The sequence below is a fragment of the Pygoscelis adeliae genome, unplaced genomic scaffold (assembly GCF_000699105.1).
Source record: "Pygoscelis adeliae isolate BGI_AS28 unplaced genomic scaffold, ASM69910v1 Scaffold215, whole genome shotgun sequence".
Classification (NCBI taxonomy): domain Eukaryota; kingdom Metazoa; phylum Chordata; class Aves; order Sphenisciformes; family Spheniscidae; genus Pygoscelis; species Pygoscelis adeliae.
Window position 1 is genome coordinate 1,579,785 of NW_008824770.1, and position 26,184 is coordinate 1,605,968.

The 26,184-nt window shown below is 40.7% G+C and overlaps 2 protein-coding genes across 2 annotated transcripts in view; one reads left to right on the forward strand and one right to left on the reverse strand.

Moving 5' to 3' along the window:
* Positions 1–6,746, forward strand: part of TTC38 (tetratricopeptide repeat domain 38) — a 19,627-nt gene extending 12,881 nt beyond the window's left edge. The window contains exons 10-14 of the mRNA XM_009323658.1: positions 554–635; positions 1,585–1,750; positions 4,584–4,743; positions 5,033–5,106; positions 5,922–6,746. Coding sequence (XP_009321933.1) covers positions 554–635; positions 1,585–1,750; positions 4,584–4,743; positions 5,033–5,106; positions 5,922–6,015 — 576 coding nt within the window. The 3' untranslated portion in view covers positions 6,016–6,746. The remainder of the gene's footprint in view (positions 1–553; positions 636–1,584; positions 1,751–4,583; positions 4,744–5,032; positions 5,107–5,921) is intronic.
* A 4,871-nt stretch (positions 6,747–11,617) lies between these two features.
* Positions 11,618–26,184, reverse strand: part of LOC103916637 (poly [ADP-ribose] polymerase 12-like) — a 25,258-nt gene continuing 10,691 nt past the window's right edge. Inside the window, exons 6-13 of the mRNA XM_009323659.1 lie at positions 25,695–25,818; positions 24,285–24,450; positions 21,704–21,824; positions 21,051–21,147; positions 20,529–20,607; positions 16,259–16,389; positions 14,179–14,330; positions 11,618–13,548 (exon numbers count right to left, since the gene is read on the reverse strand). Coding sequence (XP_009321934.1) covers positions 13,265–13,548; positions 14,179–14,330; positions 16,259–16,389; positions 20,529–20,607; positions 21,051–21,147; positions 21,704–21,824; positions 24,285–24,450; positions 25,695–25,818 — 1,154 coding nt within the window. The 3' untranslated portion in view covers positions 11,618–13,264. The remainder of the gene's footprint in view (positions 13,549–14,178; positions 14,331–16,258; positions 16,390–20,528; positions 20,608–21,050; positions 21,148–21,703; positions 21,825–24,284; positions 24,451–25,694; positions 25,819–26,184) is intronic.

Genomic DNA, 26,184 nt, shown 5'->3' on the forward strand with positions numbered 1-26,184 from the left:
GATGTAAAATAATTTTCCTATGAAGTCAAGTTACCTTTACAAAGAACTGATTTTGCATGTTAGCTACTAAGTCAACAGAAGCATGTCTTTTCATTCCTAGTTAATTTATTATAGTTCTTTACTGTCTGGATTTCAAAACAATAGTTGTAAATTAGCAATCTCAAATCAGATAGGATAAGATAACTTTGTAAGGATTATAAAAATAATGCAAGCATTAAGAAAGCTGCTGGGCAGACTCCTACCTACTAACCTTGGCAAAGTGAAGTAATATTTATGGCACTATTTTGGAAAAAATAAAATACCTTGGTGACTCTCCATACTTACTGAGTTTAACGTCATAACAGGAAAAAACACCACAAGTAAAGCAATATAAGTGTTTGTCATTGCAAATTGCTGTGTTCAGGAAAGATGCAATTAGGGCTATTGCAAAACAGGTATTTTTGAATGAATAAAAAGATAAAATTAATTCTGTACTGTGAAAATAAGTTTGATTATCTGAATAAGTTCCCACTAGCACATCAGTTGGGCAGTTAATGGATACCTGTGATTACAGATTGCTCCCCAGTGTCTGTCAAGTGGAAGCATGCTGGATGTAGTAGATAACTGTTCGATGCTGTACAGGCTTCATCTGGAAGGTAGGATATCCACCTGCCATTCTTTTTTAAAACTGTAAGGGGAACAGTTTTCTTTTTGCCTCCCCCCTTCCCCTGCCTTGCATGTTGGAGAAGTATTTAAAGATACTTACACAGCAAGCTTGGTCAGTGTTACAGAAGAAATCTGTTACAGACAAAAAATCTGCTCTTGAGAAAAGCCTCAATGTGAAATTCGTAATAGTGTCCATAACCTTTATTCTTCCCAAGTTTGGTTTTTCTTTTTTTCCCATGCCAGTATGGTATTTCATTCAGCTCAAGCATAGGTCACATATTTCTTTTTTGACAAATTCACTTCTATTGTCCCTGGAAATTTGAGGCTGAACAATCAAGCACATAAGCCTCTAAAAAGCTGTAGAGCTTCCTTGAAGTAAATTTCAAGTTAGATACTTAACTTTCTATTTTGATAGTGATTGAAATAACTAGTACATGTATATTAGCCTCTGGCTTTTGTGTACTCTCCTAACTCAGTGACATTTCTCCTTAACTTTTTTAAGCTAGTATTTATACACTAGAGTTCACGAAGTGGGGGACAGACAGACGTACTGGTGTTATTTTCACAGTATTCTGCTAAAACACCAATGATGCATTAGGTTTGTTTATGAAATCCATGTTAACACTTTGTATAATTTGATTGCTGCAGACGGTTCATTATGAACATCATCTCCAAGAAGACATGAGCAATCTCATAATAAAGCCAGAACCTCACATCATGCAATCTAGAATATTGGTGGTAAATTACTGACAGTCAATAAACTCTTTGCCCAAATACGGCAGGCTGTAGCTGAGCATTACTGTATAAATTTTGCCACATCAGGGAATGTTTTCTTGAGTTTAGTAGGAATGTTGTTTATGCTGGGTGACTGAAGGTATATTGCAAAGTCATGCTTTTGCGTGTGGTATTTTTATTGAGAAAAATATTTTTTACTCTTAGGTGTAAAGCTTGGAGACAGGTGGAACAATGTTCTCAAGCTTACGAAGGAGCACACCAAAGATCACATTCTTCTGTTCAATGATGTACACATCTTGATGTCCTCACTTGGAGCCAAAGACCACAAAACTACTGATGAGCTTTTAACAACTCTTCAGGAACTTGCCAAGTAAGCAAGTGAATTAAAGCATTGTATTCAATAAATATTTTGTCCTCTGAACTTCAGGGTGATAATGTCTCTGGCCTGCCGAAGCACTACAACACGCTCTTCTCTGCTTTAGCATGTCACTGGGACATGTCTGGTTTAAGTAGGCCAATCTCCAGTTAGGAGATCCCTATGATTATTTATTTATTGAGTTAATATCTAGAGGGGTTTCTAATCTTGTTAAGCAGAAATCTCTTATGTTTGAGGTCATGGACGCTAACTGAACAGTATAGCATATTTTTCTTTTCAATGGGTTCACACTAAGCTATGTTACGTACAATGAATAAAGTATTTCACCTGTATATTAGTAAGGGCATTCTACAATATATGTCAGCTATCTATGGTGGTTCTTTTTTCTCTGGTTTAAAAGGCTTTTTAATAATAGAGCATTAGTTGGAAGTGATATTCTAGTAGCTACTGTTTGATGCGTCGTGAAGTACCTGTGCAGGAAATTGAATTTCAAGTACTGCTAAAGTAATAATAGAGAATATTTTGCTTTCAAATTAAATTATTTGAAAAATTTAAATATTTAAGTATTTCATCTAAACAATGGTTTTTTCGTGTTCCCTTATGTAATAAATAACTGTAAATTGCCTTGATTTTTTGAAGGGGTTGATACATAGATGCTTTAACGCAATTTCTTCCCCCTGCCACACACACGGTTTTTCCTCTGTTTCAGCATCTATTGCTTCCCTTGCCTTAAAAAAGAAGGAAGGAGAACCTGAAATTGTCACTATTTGTTCCTGACTATAATACCCATCAATCAAAAATAATAAAAAATAAATGTCATTTTTAAGAATACTTACGAAAACAAATAACTGTCAAATCAAGCCTAAGCATGTCTGATTTGACTAAAGTAGGAAATGGTGACTATCTTTTATATAAGTATATAAATATATGTAAGTATATATAAAGTATGTAAAACTGCACATGCACACCACTTCAGGGAAGCTTTAATGAACATACGCTACTTATCCTTTCAACCAGTGCTTCCTTTTGCCTGTGTGTTCAGCCTTTTGTAGTAATACAGCTGTACACTTCAGCTGTAGTTCGAAGTATTATAAAGCTTAATTTTATTATTTGAGAGAACAGACTGTGAGATGAAGGGATTATATTAATGATTGGATTAATGGATTAATTTATGTGTATCACAAATATGTAATAGCTAAATGATACCTAAGACGCGCTTTGTGTGTGTTTAAAAAAACAGGCCTAAAACTTGGGCGCAAACACCAGTCATTCTTGGCTTTTCATTAATATTTTTCCCTAGCCTTTGCAATTTAAAGTTGGCAAGAAATTTTTTTTGTGACGTGTTCCTTGGCGCCCTCTGGTGGTTGGTATCACATGCTTATTTTCATGGATGGAAGTGTTAGTCAATGCAGGGGGTATGCTGTTCTTCGTGAGTCAATACTTCCGATCGGTTGCAAGAGAAAGGAAAAAAAAAAATAATCAGTCTTCCATCTCTGTGCATTTTCTCAGAGAGCTGGAACAAATGTTTAAATGAAGAATCGTTTCATCGTTTTCATCATTAACTATCTCAGACTGCTTACTTAAAATGCACATCTGTTGTGCACTTCTAACTTTACAGGATGCCATATTTTGTTTAAGGAATGATAAACGCATAGGGCAACACTGCATACTGAAAAATCAACACTGACCTGGTGGAAGAAATGGGAAATTTTGTGATACTGACTCAAGAAGGAGAGCACAGAGTATGCGCTGTGTTTGGTAAATGTAAGGTACTAGTGTGGCAGTGTGACTCTCAGCTGTCGTTGCAAGCACTCAGAACAGAAGCCAGTGACTAAGGTTCCTCAATGTTTAAGATTTAATTGGAAAATTTACAGAAAAATCTGTTCTAAAGAAAGGATGGAATTTATAGCATTGAACTGTGCGCTGTATTCTCAGGAATAATTTATATTGCCTGGGATAGAAAGCCCTCCTCTCCTCGTATTGCCAGCCAACCTTTTGGCACTGAAACGGCACTACCTCCGAGGCCTGATCACCGTCAGCTTCTTCTGTAGCTGTGGAAGAATACAATTCCACATTGTCCTGTGCAGGTATTGCCTATAGACCAAAGAGCTACAGTTTGGTTACTCGTATTTATTTATTTATTTATTTAATATTGGCAAGGATGCCTGCTAGAATGTATATGTTCTTCTGCAGGCATATTGTCACACTATATGCCTCTTCCACTCTTAGATGGGTTAGGATACAAGCACTAAAAAAGAAAAGAAAAAAAATAACTGAAGAGCTAGGTAAAACCCATTGCTGTTTGTGGGCCTAAAAGCAGTCTGTCATGGTTAGAAGAAAAGAGCAGATCTGAGAGCTGTCACTGGGAATACAGTTTACATTACGAAGACAGCGAGGCACTGTGCTGTGTGGCGAGCTGTTTTACAAGATTATTTGGAACTGTTTGCAAGGGACTAATTGCCACTTTTGGCAGAGATGAGGACAGTCAAAGAACTAGCAGTAGGATGTTCTGGCGAGATCATCAGAAGAGATGCAGTTTTCTCACTTTTCTAGCCAAAACTGTTTATTGCAAAGGCAGGAGGGGTTGGGCTTGTGCCTTTTGTTGGATACATTCTTCATTCAGAAGAATGAAAACTGGTTGGTTGATGAGTAACAAAAAGGTGAAAGTAACATAACCACACCAAAAGATATTATCTAAATAAAGTACCTGAAACATCAGGCTTTGTACAGTAAAAAAAATTCTGTCTGCAGGCAGTGACAGACTGGCACTGAAATATGCATATTTATAATTTGACTTACGGGAGTTAACCACTTTCTCATTCTACAGAGCACCTTGTGAAGACCATGAGCTTTCCCTGGCTTCTAGTCTGGGGTTGCCACTGTGCCAGGCTTTTGTAGAGTTTGAAAATGGAAATTGTGACAAAGCTGTAGACCTGCTGTACCCAATCCGTTATCAACTGATCCAACTAGGAGGCAGTAATGCTCAGGTAAAGGAGATCAATAAAAGACTTTTTGATGCGCCTTAATCCTCTTTCAGTAGCTTCCATTAGGCACTTAGATTATTAACACTACTTCATTCTTAGAAAGTGAAAAGCTAAACTGTGCTTGTGACTGAATCCTGTTTGCAAACACTTATTAGCAGTGTTAGATGTTTAATTTTTCTTGTTGATATGCTTCCTTCCTCAGTGGTTTTTATAATTTGGTAAATGACATTGTAACCGGCAATACTTTATAAGTTACTTATTACTTTGTATTTTTGCTGACTTCTTTTTTCAGAGAGATGTTTTCAGCCAGTTATTGATTCATGCTGCTTTAAATTCTAAATCCCAAGCCAAACGAAACCTTGCAAGGTGAGTATTTTTCCTGATAAATATTTGTGGAAGTAGTACTGTTACTAAAAGTAAGAAGTAGCGAGTATACTCAAACCAATAAATTAAGGCTAAAATTATATGCAAGCATTGGTCTTAAATGTAGCAACCTTTAACTAGGATGAAAAGTACAATAGCTTCCAATTCCAAAAGTACACTCTTGCGGTCTGGATGATCTGTATTTGTTCAGGGGCAGCTGATTTTCAAATGGTTCTGTCTTAAAATGTGGCCTCCTGCCTGTTGATCAGTGTACTTAACAGACTGTTAAACTTCTGTGAACTGCTGAAAATCAAATCTGTCCTAATGATGACATCTGCTTTATTGGGAAATAAGATTTGCAGAGTCCGATGTGTGAGCTTGCCTTAGTACAAATCACAAGAGCCTTCTGTGGTAGAATCGTAGATGTTGCTTATTCACCCATATTGAGTTCTGTTGAAATGTATTGACTGGGTCTGCCTGTGCACTTACAAGAATGATCCTCGGGACAATATGAAGCCCTGCCTGTCCTGAGGTCTCTTTGAAACATAAAAATTAAGTACAATATCAAAATGATTCTTCTGTGCACTCTGATCTCTGGGTGCTCATTTTCAGTCTCCATCAGTGCTGAAAACAACGCTGTTCCGCCTAAACTTACTGCCAAGGCCAAATGTTTCCAATAAGGGAAATCTGCACCTCAAAAGCAGGTCTTTACGTACTGTTTTCCTCCTCTCACAAGGATGCTGCTAGTGATCTTGCAGGAAAGCTGATGTTGTACTCACGACCTTCCCATTTCTCTCCTACCTCTTCTCCTTTCTCAGGTGCCTCCTGAGAGAACGTGACGTGATGAGACCAAATTCACCAATGACGGAGCGACTTATTAGGAGGGCAGCAGCTGTTCATTCAATGGCATAAGTCTTTCCTCTGTGCTTTGGCTGAAATAGCAATAAGCTTACCAATCAAAGTTTGGGTGCAGGGAGTGGAGGGGTGCTATGCTGTAAACCATGCTAGGATTCACGGTAGGTAAGAGTACCCTGTAAGTCAGAGACCTGATGATGATGTCCTTAAAAAAAAAAATATATATACAGCTGTTGTGTTTCAGGAGGTTGTATCTTAAATGATTCCACAAGGAAAGAAGAAAAGCTGATGATAATGCACAGCTTTCTGAAGCATCCCGGGACACTGCTTTTCTGGTATATTTTCCTGAAAGTTCCCTCTGGGCCCTGATCATGTAGAGTACAGTAACAGTGCCTGGATTTCAGTCATTCATTGGCCCAATTTGTTACTTCATTAATATGCTAAATAATTAGTAAACTGCTCAGGGAATTCAAATGGACCTTTTAAACATAGCTAATAGGAAAGTATGGGGCCAGAGCCAATACAGGCATAAACCGAATTCCATATCAAGCTTCCAGTCCATTCAGGCATGAGTCATAGACTCTGGCGTTACAGATCTGTCTTCATTCAGGATTTTTTTCCAGGTGCATATTTTTAAACTCCCTCTCATAAAATGTTAAACTTTTTCCTTTCAATATAGCGCCTCAGAGCTTTCTGAAATTACTATGTGAATGAAAGCAGACAAGAGGGATAATAGCTGACTGCGACTATTCTAACACATACTCCCTTGGCCCTTTTAAATCTTTCAGAAAAAGCCTGGATTTCAGCTAAAACATGGTAGTTTGGACTGGTGTCTTTGTGCTTACCTGAGCTTTTGGAAAGTCAGGCTTTACTATCATCTCAATAGCACGAATCCCTACATGTTAGCAAAGTAGAGTTTAAAACCAGTGTTTATAGAGGTATCTCAGAGCAGGTGAAGACTGGAAGGGAGCTTCTGCCATGGAAAGAGAGGGAAGACACAAAGCTTTGTCCCGGCACAAGTGATGTGACAAGCTTTGGTGCTGCAAATGAGGCATGATATGAGCCATGTGCCTCTGTGAAGTTCTGGTGCCTCTGGATTCCTGCAGCGTAGCAGAGCTAACAGATTGTCTTGCAACAGTAATCCAGAAATCCCTAATGAAGGGAAAGATGATATTTCAAACTGAAGCTGAACTAATGCCTCCTCTTCTTCTTCCTGAATAGAAATGCCACGCTCTTCCACTGCCCAAGCTCTGGCTTTGGTATCACATCTGCAAGCTCTCCTGGACACACACGCCTGCCCCTCCTTCCTGTCTAGCTCACTCTTCCCCATGTCCCACAGCAGCCCCATCCCACATCCCGTTTCCTTTTGACCTAAAAAAGCACTTTCACAGCTGGCCCTGCACTTCCCCTGGAGTTCCTGCATAGAGGAGTAAGATGTGGATGTGCCTTGGTGCCACCCTTCTTCCCCCAGCCCTCACTTGAGGAAAAAATAGTTTGTTTTTAAGTCAATGATAATATGGTTTCACAAATTGCATCCTTGCCTGCAGCCTTTTGAATTCTGCAGACAGTCATAGTTCCCTGTTCTTCAGCTTCATCACTGCTTTATCTGTCCAGCCATGACTGACTGGCTCACTCTGTCACGCTAGATTTTTACTATTATTTTTAATCAGTGCATTTCAAGCAATGACTTTAGACAGGTAACTTTTTACTCAAGGAATATAACAAATCTTATTAGGGAACAAAAGCCTGAGAAATCTGGTGGCTGGCTCTGAAGTGCGTAGTTTATGTGACCCATTGCTACACAAATTTAAGAATGATGTTTTGTAGTACTTTTGACATGTGATTGAGAATTTTGTCTGCTTTACATCAATAAATTCAAAGATGTGCTCAGTTGAGCGACAAGTATATGACTTCTTCGCATGTATGGATGAAGCTTTTAAATGGGCTATTCAGCTTAATTTCATAAACCTGTAACAGTATGCATCCTCTTTGCTTCCATGAAAGTGACTGGAAGCTTTTTCATTCAACTAGTACTACACATTTTGCCCACAAATGAGAACTGGTTTTCTGCCTTATCTTCCCCTTATTTTTATCTAAAATACTCGAACCATTCTCTCTTGCTTCACCATGCTATGCTGAATCGTTTTCAGTTACCATTATGGAAAATAATTAACAAGCAGGTAGCTCAGTAGGAAGAACAATAGGAGAGGAAGAACTTGACCAAGGACCATGCTGACTCCTAAAAGCTCACCTTTTTATATCTAAGCAGAGCAGTTGAAAAGCAGTTGATACAAACTTTATATAAACATCTGCTGCTTACAAAAAAGACACAGTTTTTGCACAGGTTATGCAAATACAAACACATCCCCATCCTTGCTTTTGTTCTGTCTTTGCCACACCTGTTAAAGTTAGCAGGCCATCCCTCCCCGCCTCCGTGGCACTTTTTTTCTGGATTAAGAGGGGCAGAGATAATTGTCCTCTGTGCTGTACGTCAGAATTTGAGCCCAGGCAGTAACTCTCCCCCCCAGCATTACATCAGGAAATGTCTACTTTTAACTTTGACGGTATTTTTTCATGATCCCCAGAGTGGCTGCAAGGGCAATACCCCCACTTTACAAGCCTTTTCTGAACTGCTTACTTAGTCATCTGTGCTGAGACCACGTACACCATCAGCTCAGCTACCTCTACGGGTTCTTCAGTATTGGCTGTTTCTTGTAGCTCAGTGCAATAAACAGGGAGCTGGTGATGCTCTATTGGACTTCACTACTGTCAGACCTGGTACTGCCGTATTTATAACAATTCCGTTAACATCAAGCAAGCTGAACCAAAAGGTTCTTTAGAAAATCATTGCTGCAGAGGGTCCAGCTTTTAGGACCCATTAAAAGAGTTGTTAAAGACTTGGTTTAGACTGTTAGTGCTGTTAAGCTGTACTAAAACCTACCGTGATGATTTGTGGTAGGTATAGGAGACTGCTGTGAAAGCACAGCTGTCGCCCATCATCCAAGGCCTTGCCTAGGCTCCTGCCACTCAACCCCAAAGCCCTCCAGTACTACAGCTTCTTGGTTTTGTTGGTGAAGAAAGCCTGTCACAGGTTCAGTGGTATCATGACCAACTATCATAGCAGGTACCTTGGTTTTGAGTCTTTTTGTTGTTGTTGTTTGCAAATCAAGACCAGATTTATTAATGCAGGGTGAAGCATGTGTTTTTAAACAAGTTTTCAACCCACATTTTCCTGATAAAGGCATACATATAGACCTTTTCAAATACAAAATAAAGGCCTCAGTCAGCTGCAGGAACCTCTGCAGCTGATAGCTTCTTTAACTAACTTCTTTAAAGCATGCATAGCTACTGACCAAGACCTTTCGAGAGGATATTGTACCTACCTGTGTACAGCCACCATGCAGTCTCGCCGGCCACGACAACACTTGGCATTGGTGAATGGGCTTGTTCTGAGGCCTCGAGTCTTTTTTCCTGAAAAATGGCATTGCATTTGTCCTGCAGACTGCCACTCGGAGCTGCCTTGTCTTTGAGATGTAAGAACCCAAAGAGCAGCTGTGCCAGAGGGCTGCACATTCACAGCTTTCACTTCTTCAGAGATGTCACCAACGTAGCATCTTTTTTTGCAGGGGCTTGAATGTGCCAGGAAGTGAAACAAAGCCCCAGAGCCTTGCTAGGAAACTGTGCTCACACCATTCCAGTTCACAGATACCTCAAAACACTCCCCATCTTAATACTTGAAGGGTTTTGGGCGGGGTGGAGGGAGGAGACATGACTAACAGAGCTGCTGCCAGCTGACTGCTAGGATTGCATCTGGCCCACGCTTCATTGTAAGCAAACTAGCTGGTTGGCACCCCAGCTCACAGGGGTAAACTGGAAAAAATTATATATAGAGAGAGGTAAAATGCAACAAACTTGTTTTTTTTTTTTTAAATAAAAAATGTACGGTGGTACTGCTCATAACACATTCTGTGGTGCTATTCTCTAAACTCTTCCTGTGTCTTGGGACATGAGAAGTAGTTATTCCTTCGGTCTAAAAACAGGAACAAAAAGAAGGCATCCAGAACTCAAGAGCAGCAGTATCTGTGCTCATGAAGAGCCCCTATAATGCCGTGCCTAAAAGAAGGTGAGGTTACTGGATTAAACACAGAATGTGCCTTTAGCAAATGCATTTTTAGCCTTTTCTGAACCAGCTTGTTCTGCACCTGTTGAATTCCCTGAAAGCCATTAATCAGATGATAACATAAGGCTAGTGAATGAGGCAGATGCAGCAGGGCAGTCAATAACCTGCTTTTAGCCAATCCAGAAATCCAAGAAAAGCATCAGCAGTGACAAATCGAAGTGCTATTATCATGCGTAGGCTATTTCAGACAAAAACAGGGCCCGCAAGCGGCAGTCTCAGTAGACAGAGCTAGGATTGCCAGAAAAAAGCAAATGTGGTTTCTGCTCGGAGTCACTAGGATGAAAAAAAAAGAATTCCAAAATTCTGTTGGTTATCATGAAAACACACTTTGATTTGGTCTTACCTTGAAGCTGGCTTGTTGCAGCAACAACTGGAACCATAATTCAGCCCAGTGGCTACATAAGCTGCCAGACAAGGCATTATTCCTTTCCTCTCACACACTATGCCTTCTACCGAGCTCAAAGGGCAAGGATTACTGCCGGCCTGTGGCAAGCACGGCATTTCTCTTGCAAGCTGTTTTTCTCGGCACCAGTTAGGAAGAGGCTGGGGTGCCAGTAGGTGGGAGAACCTTTTTTTCTTTATGCCCCATCCTCCTGCATTCAGAGTATGTTTTTTCTAGCTTTCTTCCCTCTTCAGCTCAGTTACCCAGACTGAAGTTCTTGTCTTCTTTCCTTCCTTCCCCAGAGCAGCTCTCATTTACAGTCCAACCCCGCACTGATTAAATAGCCAATATCCTGCGCACGGGAGTTGTGCCCCTACCCAGCAGCATTTCTTGCCAGACTTACGGAAGTGCAGTTTTGACAATGTGAAGCACAGCACCGGAGTTCCCGTTTCTTCCCTTGTCCTTCCTCTAGATTTTGTGATTTGGATTGATTTTAAGATGTCAGCATCTGACTGGCATTCCCCATACGCTTGCCTGTCTCGTAGCTTACAGGGGTGGGGGGAAGTGCAGCACTGTGTCTTACAGGTGCTTAGTTCAGATTCTTTAGAAGTAACTCATCGAGATGTTAAAAAAAGTGCATCCTTAGAATAAGTCAATACCTGACTACTTCTACATATTAAAACCAGTAGTTCTGCTACTACTTCACCTTACTCTCTCCCCTTTTTTTAGGACTTCAACAATGGCTCAGAGCAGCTGTTTAATTACATGGAGTCCAACCAAACTGCTACAGCACTTAAGGGTATCTTAGTTAGGAAGTTCATGTACAGAAATATTCTCCGTGAATCAGACTGTATTGTATCCTTCATACTTAGCTAAGCGTCTACACTAAAATGTAAAACTACATCCATGCAGTTCCCCGGTTCAGAAACACAGATGAAAGGAAGACAGTGAGGACATGTATTAAGTAAGTGGCTAGTTCACTAGGTCTGTTTAGTTGTGCTGTTAAGTTTATGTACGGAGACAAACTGCACACTAATGAGCAAAAAGTGAGCGAAAACACATTTTATTTGCAAATATGGCAAAACTCAACGATTCAGGAACTACAGGCAAACAAAAGTGAGAGAGATCTTAAAAAGTGGTAAAATCTTCCCCTTTTAATGCATTACTGACGCATGTTTTCATTTAGTTCTAAGACAGTAATTTTAATAAGATTTCCTAGTTTTATATATTTCCCCATCCTCCTGGTAACTTGCAAACTTTGAGTAGTACGTGTGGTTGACGGATCTGTACTGAAGATGCAAATAACTGGGAGGTTATTCATGTTACCGTACACCTTATCTGAAAGCAAAACTTACTGCTCCTCTGTCCTCGGCAAGGGTTTCCCTCTTAACAGCTAGACTGCCTGAATAAGACATCTTTGTACAGAGGGTATTCAGTTCAATTAACTTACAAACTCCTTATTAAAATTCAGTAGAAACTCTATATGAGTTTCTGTATTTCCTTTTTGGGACAATAAAAAGCATGTAACTTAATAAAAGAGGGCTTAACCACCGTTAGTAGGGTTGTACGTCACTGATGGAGACAAAGCAAGTTTATCAAAAGCAGTCCCGGGGAAGCAGTATCCTGGGTCACCCACAGCTACCTCAAGACACAACGAGGAACTACACTTGTCAGTGAGTTGCCCAACGCAATGTGGGCAACAAAACACGTATACAAAGTGTCTTAGGACAGCAGTTCTACCACTGGCCTCGAGAGAACATAACCGGTCTCTTCCAGTCATGTCCTATTTCTGGAAAAACGAAAATTAACGTATACAAATAGGACAGAAAATACCAATGCTCCTTAAGATGCTTCTCCTGTCCTATAGCATTTGCTAAGCAAATGTTCACATTGAGAAAATATGTGGCCACATTCACTTGAAAGCCTGGCTCGTTGTGACACAGCCTTTATATACTTACAGCCATTAGTTGCAGCCAACACCAAATTTTAGCCTCTGCTTATTCATAGGTTGTGACTTTCACAGTTTCACTTGAGCTCTATTTTTGTCTAGGTCACACAGCAAGTTACTGCAGATCTGCAAAAAAACCCTGATCCAACAATTTCCTGATCCAAACAGTAGCTGCCATGGTACAGATGAAACTTCTCCACTTGAGAACTTAACAACATGGATTTAAAATAAGCTTTTTATTTTTTTGTTTTACCATTTTAAACTTGAAACTAGTATCAGAAACTAACAAGCAGCACTTGGAAAACTAAGTCAAAGCATTCTTACATACACTGATTTCTTTAGAATTGTGATAGATGAGAGGATCAACGACAGCCATATTCTGCACTGAAAAGACTCTTTGACTACTAAAAACCTGAGAGTTTGCTTAAAAACTACCGTACTGTTAATTTTTCTCTTAACTGAACTGTTCACAAAGAGAAATCCTCTCTACTCTATTTCTAAGAAAATGCCTTTACAATTATTTGCCCACAGAAGTCACAACATTTGATTTCCCATCCCACGATTCTGATTTTTCTGCTATGGTTATCCAAATGTCTATGCTTCATTTAAGAGAGGAAGAGGAGAAGACAAGGCAATTAGTCTCAACAAATGTAACATCTGTTTTGCCAGCCCTCCTCAATACAGAAATTCTTTGGATTAACATTCCAAAGAATATTATAAAAGAAAGAAGTCACCGAGTGTGAGAACACCTGCAATATGGAAAATAAGATGAGGGATACAAACAGCTCTGATCCCTCTAAGATACAATACATTTTTTTTCTTCCTCCTTATACTCTATTATATACTCCGGGTAAATCTGGTTTTTTTCAAAGACAACAAAAATGGAGGGATTTAACTCGTCGTCCACACAGCTGTCATAAAACCGAAGCCCGTCAACAGACTTTGTCGGGGGGCGAACATAGGCTGCATTGCCTTTAACATAATCTCCAACCAATACACGAGCCACGAACATGATGTTTGTTTTCACCGTAGGCTGACAGTATGCATGGGAATAGGAAGCATCTCTAGCAAAGTAACTTCCTAGAAAATGACGTGAAAACATGGTTATAAGGAATATGTATAAAGTGCCAGCGAAAACTGAGCATCCCCTTGTTTTTCAGGAGGTATTTGACCCAACTTTGACCAACAGGTCCTCTTTTACTCAGTTTACATAATACCATAGAAATTTTTACAAGAGAAAGGATTTCACCACATAATTTCCATTCAGAGTTTGCTATTTTAGGAATAATTTTAAAAAAAACCAAAACATATGAAAACACTACAGGTATGTGTGCTATGATGAGAGGGATAGACAAGAAAACATGAGGACCTTCCATGATCATGCTGAGGGAATGCACACCCTTCTTGGCCCCTGCCATGAAGAGTAGCAGCCATGTCTCTGGCAAGTTCAAATTATGACCTTGACCCTTCAGAAGATCCCACCTGCAGCAAGAGAGGCTTTTTCAAATCCCTACATTAATTCTCTTAACACCTTGTGAAAAGACTTACCCACACACAAAGCAAATTCTCGTCCTCTCCAGAGGGAAGGAAGATCATAATACCAATTCCTACCTCTTTTTTTCACCCTCTATAAAGACTTCAAAACTTTGATTGCTCTAGTAGCAGGGGAGTCTAAGTAGACATCTAACACACAAAGTCACTTCTACCTACCATTTCCATAGTTAGTTCCATTGTTTCCACAAATTCTCCAGTCGAAGTTGTGAGTGCAGATGCCTTCCACAAAGGAGGTCTTGGTTCCGTGGAACAGGAGCCTTTCATTTACTTCCTTCCCTCCATTTTCCCTTTTCATCTGCACCTTTTGCCTAAGAGAAAAATGCAGGGGAGGGGAGTGTGAGCCATGGAAGAAAAGGGAGAAAGGGGTTTAAAATTAAAAAAAAAAAAGTATATCACGTACATGTAAATCTCAGCTGGATGAGATTTCCAGTCTGCTCTCTCCTCTCTCAGCTTGGAAGATGAGACAGACTAGCAGTACGATGAATAACTACAAGATGAGCAGTATACTGGTACCACTGCCCAGCAATTCTAGATAATTCTGGCTTTCTTCAGTGAATTTAAGTAAGCATTGACACTATTCTAGTTCCCACTGTACCAACCTTTTGCTCCTCTGTAGGGCCCTACTAGTTCTGCTTTAACGTCTCTTGCCCCTTCCCACCCCCAAACTCTCTGCGGAGCGGAGGCTGTACTAAGCGCAGGGCCTCCATGCTCCAGCAGTGGGTAAAAGCTAGAGGCAGCTTGTTCTTCATTCCCCTAGCGAACTCAAACTGCCGTACAACACACGGGGCTAGTCATCCTGCAAGAGAACAGGGCTGTGCTGAGATGGGCTTTCTGCCTCGGCTGCACGCACCTAACGCTCCCTCTCTCACCTCTTCTGTTGTAACCCTCCACCAGCCTGAGCTCCTGCCCCTCGGTGAGATCAGTGCAGCTGAGGAGAGAGAGCCGGAAGGAGAGAAACAGCCTTCTTTCACCACTGAAGACCTTACTGATTTAGGCCAGAGTCAGGCTGAGCCATGACCAGTATCAAAAGACGAATCACAACAGAAGGCTCAACTAGTATCTCCTGTCACTATTTCACAGCATCCAGACATCCCACAGGTTTTCAGCAGCTGTTGAAGCAGTAATACTCTTCAGGAAGTCTAGCTATCAGCTACAAAGTAAACAGAGCCGGGGAGAGGGGAGAATCCTTCCAACTTGTAAAACTGCGTAAATGAAAAGTTAAGAGCAGCGGCCTGAAATTTGTTTGTTGAAAACTTGGCAATGTTAAACTTTGCCTGGTTAGCTCAATTATCTCATTGGAGGAGGAGAAAAAGAAAAAGTATGCACTATGACATGTTTTCAAGCGTCTTAAGCTTTGCTGGATGACAAGGTTTTATGAAATTGTTAGCTGATAACTTCCTGGGTTCAGTCACTTTGCAGGTGAACATACTTATCTGAGCAGTATTTTTCTTCTCCATTACTACTCCATACAGTCCTTGAATACTTCCATTAAGTATCTGTGCTTTTGTTTTAAACTAGACAACTGTTCTATGCAACAGCTTAATCTGCTACCAAATTAACCTGAACCTGGTCATTTACTGTCACGAGCACCAGCTCCAATCTGTTAGTATCTAGCTTGGCATAAGTACCTGGAGTTCAATATCACTGATCCAGGTGTTGAAGACCAGGAAGGGGCTCTGGAACTCGGAATCCTTATGCGTTAACTCGATGATCTCTTTCTCGGTGAATACTGACTTCATTCAGCAAAGGTACTCAAACTCTTGAAGAAGCCTTAAATAAATCTGACTGCCAGAGGTGGGGGGAGGGAAAAAAGGCCCAAGCACCCTTATCCTAGCCCACTTCTTTTCTAGGAAGTATTTCATACACAAATATTTATCCGTTAGAGTAACAGACAGAACGCATGTGCAGCAGGCAGTCACTGTTCAACCCCTGAGACAATATGCTGTTCCACATCACCGTGGCTATCCTCATCCCAATTTTGCGTCACTTGTGTCTTTCTGTCCGTACCCCTCCCCCCATCGTCCAAGGAGTCACGCAAAGGGAACCTCCCCCCAGGAGCATGGCATTCTCTGGAAGGCCCTGGACACTCAATTTCACTCCTGAAACTGCCCCTAAGAAGGAAATACCGGTCACATTAAAGGACAGGTGGTAACGTCTTTCCTTTCCTAGGCAGAAAAAACAGCACACCAGCTCTTGGAGACTTCCCCCCCTTAAGGACGAGGAAACAAATACTAACCACTGAAACACCTTCCAGAGGGATGGATTCTGAATCCTCTGTATTTTAAGGACATTGTAGCTTTTCATAGTCTGAAGAAACAGCTGCTTTATTGTGTTGTATTCAGAGGTTGTATTACTGATGTCTACTGCCTATAAAATACAAACCAAAGCAAAAGAAGACATGAGGCTTCAGTTAGCTCGTAACACGCAGAAGCCCAATTACAGCAGATATACTTTCAGAAGGGTCCCCAAACTATACTTACGAAGGTTAATTTAATGCTTTAGATTGCGACTTTGTGAATAATTAAGACAGACACTTAATATGTAAATTGATACTTTTCACGTTTAAAAATCCATCAAGAAATGCACATTTTTCCCAAAGAAAAGTTAAGGCAAAACATAATTAAAACATGATGATTCGAGCTCTTCTGCTTGCTTATGTCATGCATAAACCTTCCAATTTTTTCTCCAGCGTAATCTGTGTCTTGAATCTTCTAGAACAAACACTTCTCTTCTGTAAACTAGACTGAAAAATGCATAATGCTGGCAGACTGATGTCACTTGGCAATACCTCCTACTTTACTGCTGCCTAAGTCAAGTGGGGACTCGGGATGTCTTACAGTGAAATGCCCAACATCCCACGTATCAAAGTTGTTTTGTAAGCAGGAAAGCTGCGGTCATCCTAGGAGGTAATACGAAATCAAGATCTTAACTCGTCAGGCAAAAGCTCCGTGTTTTAGAAGGCTGAGTTTAGAGAGGAGATAAAATAGGACTTGTATTTCACAGCTGCATATAAATAAAGCACTGTTTTTCTGGACACCATGTCCAGCTTGTACATTAAATACTTACTGAAGAGGCCTATCATAGGAAAGTCTTCTAAGGATTAAGAATAAAGTCAGCTGCACAAGGAAGAATTATTTCTTTGAATTTATTAAAAGGCTTTTACAAGGTTGAATGAAATTTCCCATGTCTTAATACAAGAATATTTTGCAAAGCCTCTTTACAACACAACACATAAAACAATTTGGATGGGCGAGTGTTTATTATCTGTGTGCTCTGTGACACCACAGCTCAAGTTGCTCAACATCACCTACAAGATGGAAATTATGTCACTATATTTCAGTACTACATCTCTTATCGATACATAAACAATTCTTATTTAGACTACAAATATGCTTTTGCTGTGTTGCATCTTTTACTGAGGAACTGTAACCTTTCTGGGTAAAACAGAGGGTCAGCCACATGGTACAAGGCCTAATCCTGTAAGAAAGGTACTTCAATTATTTCATCATATGATGGCCTCCAAGCAACAAAGCCAGTTCTCTTTGGCATAAAAACTTTGTGGGATTGTCCTCCTTTCTCCAAGGACGCTTCCCCTGTTAATAAAGGGTAACACCACATTGCTACTGCAGGTTGATACTTCACAGCGACATAACTTCTTTAGCTCTTTTCATCTTCAGACCTAAAAAGGAAAGTCCTAGAGAGGATAAGCATTTGCTAACCCACTACCAAGGAGTGGAGTTTCTGAGGCAGAGAAAGAACCGCTGCCCTGACAATAATGTCTATGAGCATATGATCGTACAAAGAACAGTACTCCGATAACAAACCGTAATCTCCGGCTAACTTAGGTTTTGGAAGGAGCATAGTTTGTCTAGTGACAGTGACCCAACTAGAACTAATGTCTATGAAGTATACAGATAAGACTCTTCACGTTGCATCAGCTCCCATTCTGTTACAGCACAGCAATCTTTGGCACGCGTGTCAGGATTCAGCAACATAGCAGGCACACAAAGACATCCTCGGACATAAAAACACACAGTCATTGCACACATTTCTCAGTTGTACATCAAAGATACAATTTAAAACCCAGCATGAAGTTCCAAGACAATATAATTTCCTTTTTTTTTGCCTCTAAAAGGTTTACCAACTACTAATTCCACTTTGTGAACCAAAAGACAGAAGAGATCTGCACCAACTTTTCAACTGGTGTTACCGATTTCCCTTGTGCATTTCATACACTCTACTTTCTATAGAACTATGATTCTAAACAGTTTACAGATTAAGACACTGCAACACTCAAAAAATAAGCAATGTTACCAAAACAGAGCTGCTCTTTTTAAGCAAAGATGACTTTCTCCCTATCTCAAATAGGTGTTCCTTTTTAAAATGGATCACTTCCAGCGCAGCAAATTTTGCCAGGATTATTTGTCAATGTCTGAAGAGAAGGGAATTCATCAAGTCGTAATTGTCAGATGTTACGATGGTCACCACATGCATGCAGAATCCCAGCCAGTCCCAATATTACCTACTGCAAAAAAACAAGCTTAGAGTCCCACAGAAATATTTAATCTAGCCCAGACTTTCACTTTTCGCGCCAACAGGTACTGTGGGCTTTGCCACTTTTTAGGTACAGAATTAACTTTTCCTTTCCTATGAAAGGCATTCAGTTTACAAAGGTAAGAAATGGTTTTCTTAGGTGCCAACTCAGCAAGCAAACCGAGCTCTGGGAAACAAGGTGATCCTTCTATTTCACGCGTCCCCACAAGTACCACCAGCGACACCATGGATCTGCACATCGCATTCCAAAGCCTCTCACACTCACCTCAGTGGCTCTGGAAACGCCCAAACAAATGGGCTCAACTGAAATTCAGACTGAAGTTTTCAGGGTAAATAAGGGAAGCAGTTAAGTACGTGCAACTCTGAGACCTAAAAAGAACTGAGCTACCTGTCTTCCTTGCATTCTTTTGAAAAATTTAAGCTTATGTTAATCAGTTAGGCTGCTGATAAGCCAAGGGAAGAGCTTATTAGCTATATCCTTTATTATTTTGACAGAGCTCATAATATCACAGGCCCAAATCTTCAAAAGGTCTGGCTGCCAGATTCCCACACAAACTCATTATTAGTTCATTCAGCAGGTACTGGACACCTGACACTTTCACAATCTTGAAAAATTAGGGGTTTTTTGCTAATTGTGAAAAAACAGCTCTTTGAAGGGAGCTAATGTACAGAGCAGTTGACTTAAATTTTACCCATCGATTTTTCATCAGAACTGTATTTAGATGAATTTGCTATATACACACGTGGCCAGATACTGCCATTACACTGAGCCAGGCATAATCCAACACCAGAGGGTAGTCAGGGAAAAATGAAACATTCACCACAAAGCAGAATAATGGAAACCAGCCCACGGAAGCTGAGAGACATGGCATTTCTGGTTCTCATGCCACTGCCAATGTAACTACACTAGGGAAAATAAAATACGAAGAGTGAAAATAGCAAGGGAGCTCCCTGTCAACCAAAAGTAGCCGGAAAGAATTCTGGAAATATGATATTACTTCTGACCTGTCCCTCGCCATCAAGACATCTGTGCCGATACAACTTGGTCAGCATCATACAAGATTTTGTGACACAGTCAACAAGGAAGACCTCTTATGCTCCTCATTATGTGCTGTTCCTTAATCAGGATCAAAACCACTACAAAAACGGGCAAGCGTAACAGTGAAAAGCCTTTTTTCTAGCAGAATGTAGTACTTTCAGAGCCTGTGTTGCTCTTCCAGAAGGACTGCTTCTTAATACCGTTAGACCTAGTAATTTAAAAAACACCTGCACATTTTTGCTTGTGGTAGACCAAATAGGAACACAGACTTTGGACTGGCAGGGGTTTGGTTTGTTGAAGAGATCACTGCAAATGTTTTTTGATATTCTGGGCTGTAACTCTCTATTTCTGCCATTCCTTGGGGCCATGGTCTGTGCTTAGATCTGTGATGTATGTGACAGTACTGGGTGACTTGAAAGAACATATAGAGATTTCCTTTCTTAGGTCTCCAACCCAAACTTTATCCACCAACAGCCATGATGGTATTATTATTGGATGGCTTTTTAATGGCCTACACAGAAAGGGTTTGGTCTCAGCCCAGCTTCTGGTGAAGAAGAGGAGCTTCATAGAAGCTCCTTGCTTAACTGGTCCACCAAGTCACCAAGGTAAGCCATTTTTTCATTTTTAACAGTGAATCTTTTTGTCTTGAATTTGGTGAGTTTTGTTTTTGCATGTGAATAGATGCCTAAAACGCAGATGAAGTTCATGGGAATTTGGCACCTTTTTCAGGAGCTCTTGGGAGATCACCTAGATCTTTAGCATACCCACCCAAGAAGTCACTCCTGTCACTTTTTAGCATCTACCCAGTTACAATTGCTTCAGTTAAGCAGCGTTCTTCTTTGAATCGTGCCTTTCCATCGGAATTACAAGAGGGAAAAAAAAGAAAAAAAAAAAAAGAAAAAAGCTAAGATACCTTGTATCCCAACTCAGGCAGTGCAGATTGATCCCAGTGGGTAGGACAGGCTTGATCTGGAATAGAAGAATCCCTCTGGCTGTTTGCAAACAGACAAAGCAAGGTGTTAGTAATTCTAGTCCTGCTCTGAACATTCAAATTGGCAGCATCCCCTTTGGCCAATTCCTACATTTAAAAATAAACAAAATAAACCACAAGAAACTGGGAAATGGCCTCATTCTGTGAGCTGGGCTTTGCATGCTGCCATTCAATTGTCACAGGCCTCTTCCACTTGTTTCTTCACCAGTCCTGTGGATGTGGTACCTGGAGTAACATGTACCCCAGAAACCAGGTGATGCACCAAGCCGACAGTTTGTGATACAGCTTCTGTTCAGTCAAATGGGTGTGTTTTCTTCTAGCAACAGCTGCGTTCTTTGCACAATTACTGCCAACACTGGCAGCCATTTTGTCTTACAATTACTTCTGAAATACGGGATTTAAAAAAAAAAAAACCAAACCCAAAACTTAAAGAGCATCATTTACCCTTTCTTTATCTTCTGCACATCTTCAGAAGAAAAAAACTTTGGTCGCCTGCAGACCTGTCTTCGAGTTTTAAAAACCACGTTTGTCTGGGTCATTTCTTGAGGAGAAAAGAGAAGAAAAAAGTCACGAATAAGTCTACAAGATGGGGTCATTAATGACAGTCATTCATTAATGAAAATATTCATTAATATTCATTGTCAATTCTATCTGCGGAAGAATAGTTGCACAAAGCCTATGTAAGCTTCTTGTCCTTCCTGTAATTGTTATTTAACCTGTGCCTATCTTGCTTGCTCCCTTAAGTCATTCATGCTCTTTAAATGTTGCTCCAGCAGCACAGAAAGATGCTTGATTTTTCATTTTTACCATCCACAGGGTTATCTCACTTTACTTAAGGTTTACTGTGACTTTATGTGAAGCCTACGGATCTTTTAATTTCTGATCCAATGTGCATCTGGATAGTGTCAAAGAATAAGGGGGAAGGTTACTTTTGTAAGGAATTTCCTCTGGGCCATCACTACCTCACTTCCCCTTCCAATCAGTAAATCCGGTAGTGTCAGTGAAAGAAGTCATAGCTTCTAAAAGCTGGGATAGCTTGCAAGTTAGTCTTTGTAAAGCACTGCGTAGTTGTAAATGAGAACCTTTAAAATGAGTACCTTTAAAACTGAGCTGGTAATCATACAAGCCAGCCTGGAAAGACACGATGGCATCTGGATCTGCTAGATACAAGTTCTCAATAATGTCAGAAGATGGCGAGTTCCCACTATCCCCTTCTCCCTTTGGGGTGGGGGGGAAAGAGAGAGAAGAGTAATGAGTAAACACAGTCAGTACTAAACCCTGGATAACTAGTTTGGGTAGAGGGAAAGAAGAGGCAAAGAGTAGGATGAAGAGGAATCTACCTAGAACTGTCGTGGCCTAAAGCACGATTACCGAACACTCATAACACACACACAAATACGTAATTAGTATGATGGACACACATGTATCCCATTGAAATTTCTGTAACAAGTTGTACTGGCTTGGGCTGGGATAGAGTTAGTTTTCTTCCTAGTAGCTAGTACGGGGCTATGTTTTGGATTCGTCCCGAAAACACTGTTGATAACACAACGTTATTGTGTTGATAACACAACATGTTATCAACACAAAGACGTTTGCATTACTGCTGACCGGCGCTTACACAGAGTCAAGGCCTTTTCTGCTTCTCACGCCACCCCACCAGCGAGGAGGCTGGGGGTGCACAAGAACTTGGGAGGGGACACAGCCGGGACAGCTGACCCCAACTGACCAAAGGGGTATTCCACACCATATGATGTCATGCTCAGCATATAAAGCGGGGGGAAGAAGAAGGAAGGGGGGCACGTTCGGAGTTACGGTGTTTGTCTTCCCAAGTAACTGTTACACATGATAGAGCCCTGCTTTCCTGGAGATGGCTGAACACCTGCCTGCCCATGGGAAGCAGTGAATGAATTCCTTGTTTTGTTGTGCTTGCGCACGTGGCTTTTGCTTTCCCTATTAAACTGTCTTTATCTCAACCCACGAGTTTTCTCACTTTTACCCTTCCGATTCTCTCCCCCATCCCACTGGGGGTGACTGAGCGAGTGGCTGTGTGGGGCTTAGTTGCCGGCCAGGTGTGACAGATGCACTCGACTCCTTGACCAAACTAGTGTTATTTTGGTTCAGGCTCCAAAGGAAGGCTAGGCCATGACCAGGCCAAGAACTTCTCTAGCACCAACCTGTTCTCTGAAAATCCACACAGGAACAGGGTGACACAGTGAGCATTGATGCGTATGAGCTTGGAAACTGGAACACAGATCATGTGATTCACACATGAATAGCAAGTGGTTCTTCCAAGACTAATTTGTCAAGGAACAAAGAATGTTGTGGGTACAAGGAGCCTCATGCTTACCTTTTCCATCGCATGTAATTTGACTACGAGCCAACCACTTTATTCCATAAATATGAGAGCCCGGGCGAGGCTTTTTTGAGCTCTCCCGGCTAAGGAGCAGGCTGCACAGCGGTGATCTGCCCTTGAGCTGGGACGGCTCTCAAGGTTACTCCTTGAGGCTGAGAGACCCTTACCAACTGCAGATCTTTGGTACGTGACCAATATAGCGTATAATCTGGTATTACAGTGTACTAAGATTTTGTATTGGTAACTTTGAATTATTATTATATCCTTTGTGCAGTAAGTAATGGAGTGAACCTTGCCATCAGACTTTGTTAAGTCTCACTTTTACGACATCCTACTTCAGTAAAACTACTTTTGCTGCTACCTTTGGTGATCATTCTTTAAACGGTCTAAAAATCTCCCCCACAACAAACTGGTGTAGTCGGCTCTGCGACACCTGGGTTAAACAACGTAATACTTGCATTAAGTATAATTCTCTAATGTACAAAACAACGTAAAATATGAGGGTACACTGATGGAGATGCTTTCCATTTAAGCTGCCTACTGAAATCAAGGCCCACCATTGCCAGAGCCACTATATCCATCATCTTTCCCTGCCTACCTTTCCACATCCCTGGATCACCTTTGTGTTCTGCCATTTGTACAGCTATACTGTAAACCAGACAGGGAAAACTCATCTGCCTTGGGGGAAGGAGAGATTCCTTATTTATTTCTTTCCCTGCATTTTTCAGATAGATCATCATTCTCTCATCAAAGAGGATTTGGCCACCGAAGGAAAAAGGTAACATTTGATCTGAGAGAGCAGAGCAATCCTCGCATGTCCAAGGAAGCAGGACAATGCTTAGAAGAGAGGCAGGACTACTTCCTGAATAATTTAAAAGGTGAGATATCTCAAGGACAGTGTATACATGTTAAATCTGCGTAGAAGCCATGGACAACTCCAAAAGGGAATCCGACTAGAGAAGCCAGCATGCATCATCAAAAACAGTCTGATCAACACAAGCTGAAAAAAAGGAATTTTGCTTTCCTGCATTTGCCAACACGGTCTTTGTCAGGAAAGTAGTTATAACAAATCATCCAGACACAAAGACAGACAATCGTTCGTACTGAACCTCACTGCAAGGAGATAAGGCATGTTCCCTCCCCTCCAGCCTGTCATCATTTTATCACATCTGTTATGAACATCTGTAGCTTCATTGCCTTACTGGACACTGTAAAATTCAAGCACAACTATTTACTTAATTAACCTTGCTGAGTAAAGGGGAGTAAGGGGAAGAGCCTCCACACATTTCTTCAGAAGTGATTCAAAGCACAGGATGTGGACTCACCTGGTCTCCATATTCAATCCACTGGCCTTGGTCATTCTTCCAATACCAAATCCACTGCGTGGTCAGTACAAATGTGGGTTTTGTGACTGACGATGGTGTAGAGAGGCGTCGAAGCGAAGAAGAAGAGCAGGTCATTGTCTGGAAATTAATGTTCCTATCTGCTATGCTGTAAGGACAAATTCAGGTTTATTATAGTTAACAGTATATATTTTATCCTCTAATCCCTAGTTTAAGCTGGTGCAATTTTCTTTAATATAATGTGACTGCCTGAACTTAATTAGGCCTGAAATAAGAGTATTTCCCACAGCATGCATGGCAGCTCTGAAAACTGTTTCCAGTCTTCAGAAGTGAACTATGGCCTGGGAGACACTGAATGCCATCTCAGTCGCTAGCCAGATGTGGCACTGCCAGCTTTACAGACAGTCTGGGGCAACACATACAATGTGACAAAAGGTATTTCTGCAATAAATAAGCATGGTTACAGTTTTTCTCAGCACAAAAATGGAAGTTGGCAAGTACATGACTAAGTTTGCCAGCAAACACCTGCAGTTTATCAACTTTGTTGTCTTTCTGTGGTTACAGAGGATGCAATCACAGCTGTGAGCTCTGTAAATAGCATTCATCACTGGAGCCACATGGGCTTTTATTCCTAGGAGGCTTGAAAAATTAACTCTCAGGCAGAAGGACTTTGAAAGCAGCCTCCTCTTGGGAATCTTCCTTGTGATTTGCACCATCCAGCAGCCTAGTCAAGCTACAAATCAAAATTACCTGCTGTCTCAAGAGGCATGGGCCAAAATGACTATACCACTTCATTGAGGCCAAACTTGGGGTCCCCTATGAATCCAGGTGGCTTACAGTGAGGCTTTCAGAAAGGAGTTAAAGGGAAAATGCACTCTCTCTCAAAAAAAAAAAAAAGAAAAAAGAAAAAAAAGGAAAGATGGGCTGCTTACACAAAGGGCATTTTATAAAATTCCTCTAGGCACATTACAGATATTAGTATATTATTATTATAGATACTAGCTGCATTAGGAAAGGAATAGCCATAGAGAAGGACCAGCTCTGAACTGTTCTTAAAAGGCCCAATTATTATAAATAAATTGTAACTCATTATCTGAAATACTAATATTCTAAGCACTAAATTCCACCCACCTCTTTTTATCCTGTATAGAGTTTTAAACACAAGATATCGTTGTGTTACTTTTAGAAGACAAAAATGGGGTGATATTTCCATGCAATCACTTTTACTTTTCTTTTTAAAAAGAAAAAAATCTCATTTGTACATCCTCCCAGATTCTGAGAGGCTCAGTAATCAGAAGTTATGGAAGTCAGACATCTTTAGGAAGAAAACAAGAGTTTTTCCTCAAGGGCTCAACCACAGTACTCTAAGCAAGCAGTCCAGCATCATTATACCTGCTGTTTTTTGGGTCACAATAGGCCTTTTCAATTTCCTCCATCATGGAAAGGTCATTCCAGGTGATCCCATTATATACTTGCCATCGATACGGCAAATGGTAATGCATAAATCTGCATTTATCTGTAATAAGATCAGACATAGTGAAGAGCTCTGCAATCATAACACAGAGAGCGAGACAAGAAGGAAAAAAAAAGGAACAAGCATTTTTTACATTCTGGCTTTATCTCCTGGGCTTTGGTATGAGCAACAAAGACAGACTGCTGAAAATAAAAATATGTTTGAACAATAGGGGTGTGTGTTTCTCCAGTCTCATCTAGAAAAGCAACATAAGTTCTCATACTGCCAAATATGTTTCAAAGAAACCACAACCCTTTCCTGAGACACGACATTGACAGCTAGGAGAGCAGTGCCACAGATAGAAGTGTGTGTCTGTGTGTCACACCACCGTGTTTCTCAGCTGTAAAAAGTCTAGTCTACACATCACAT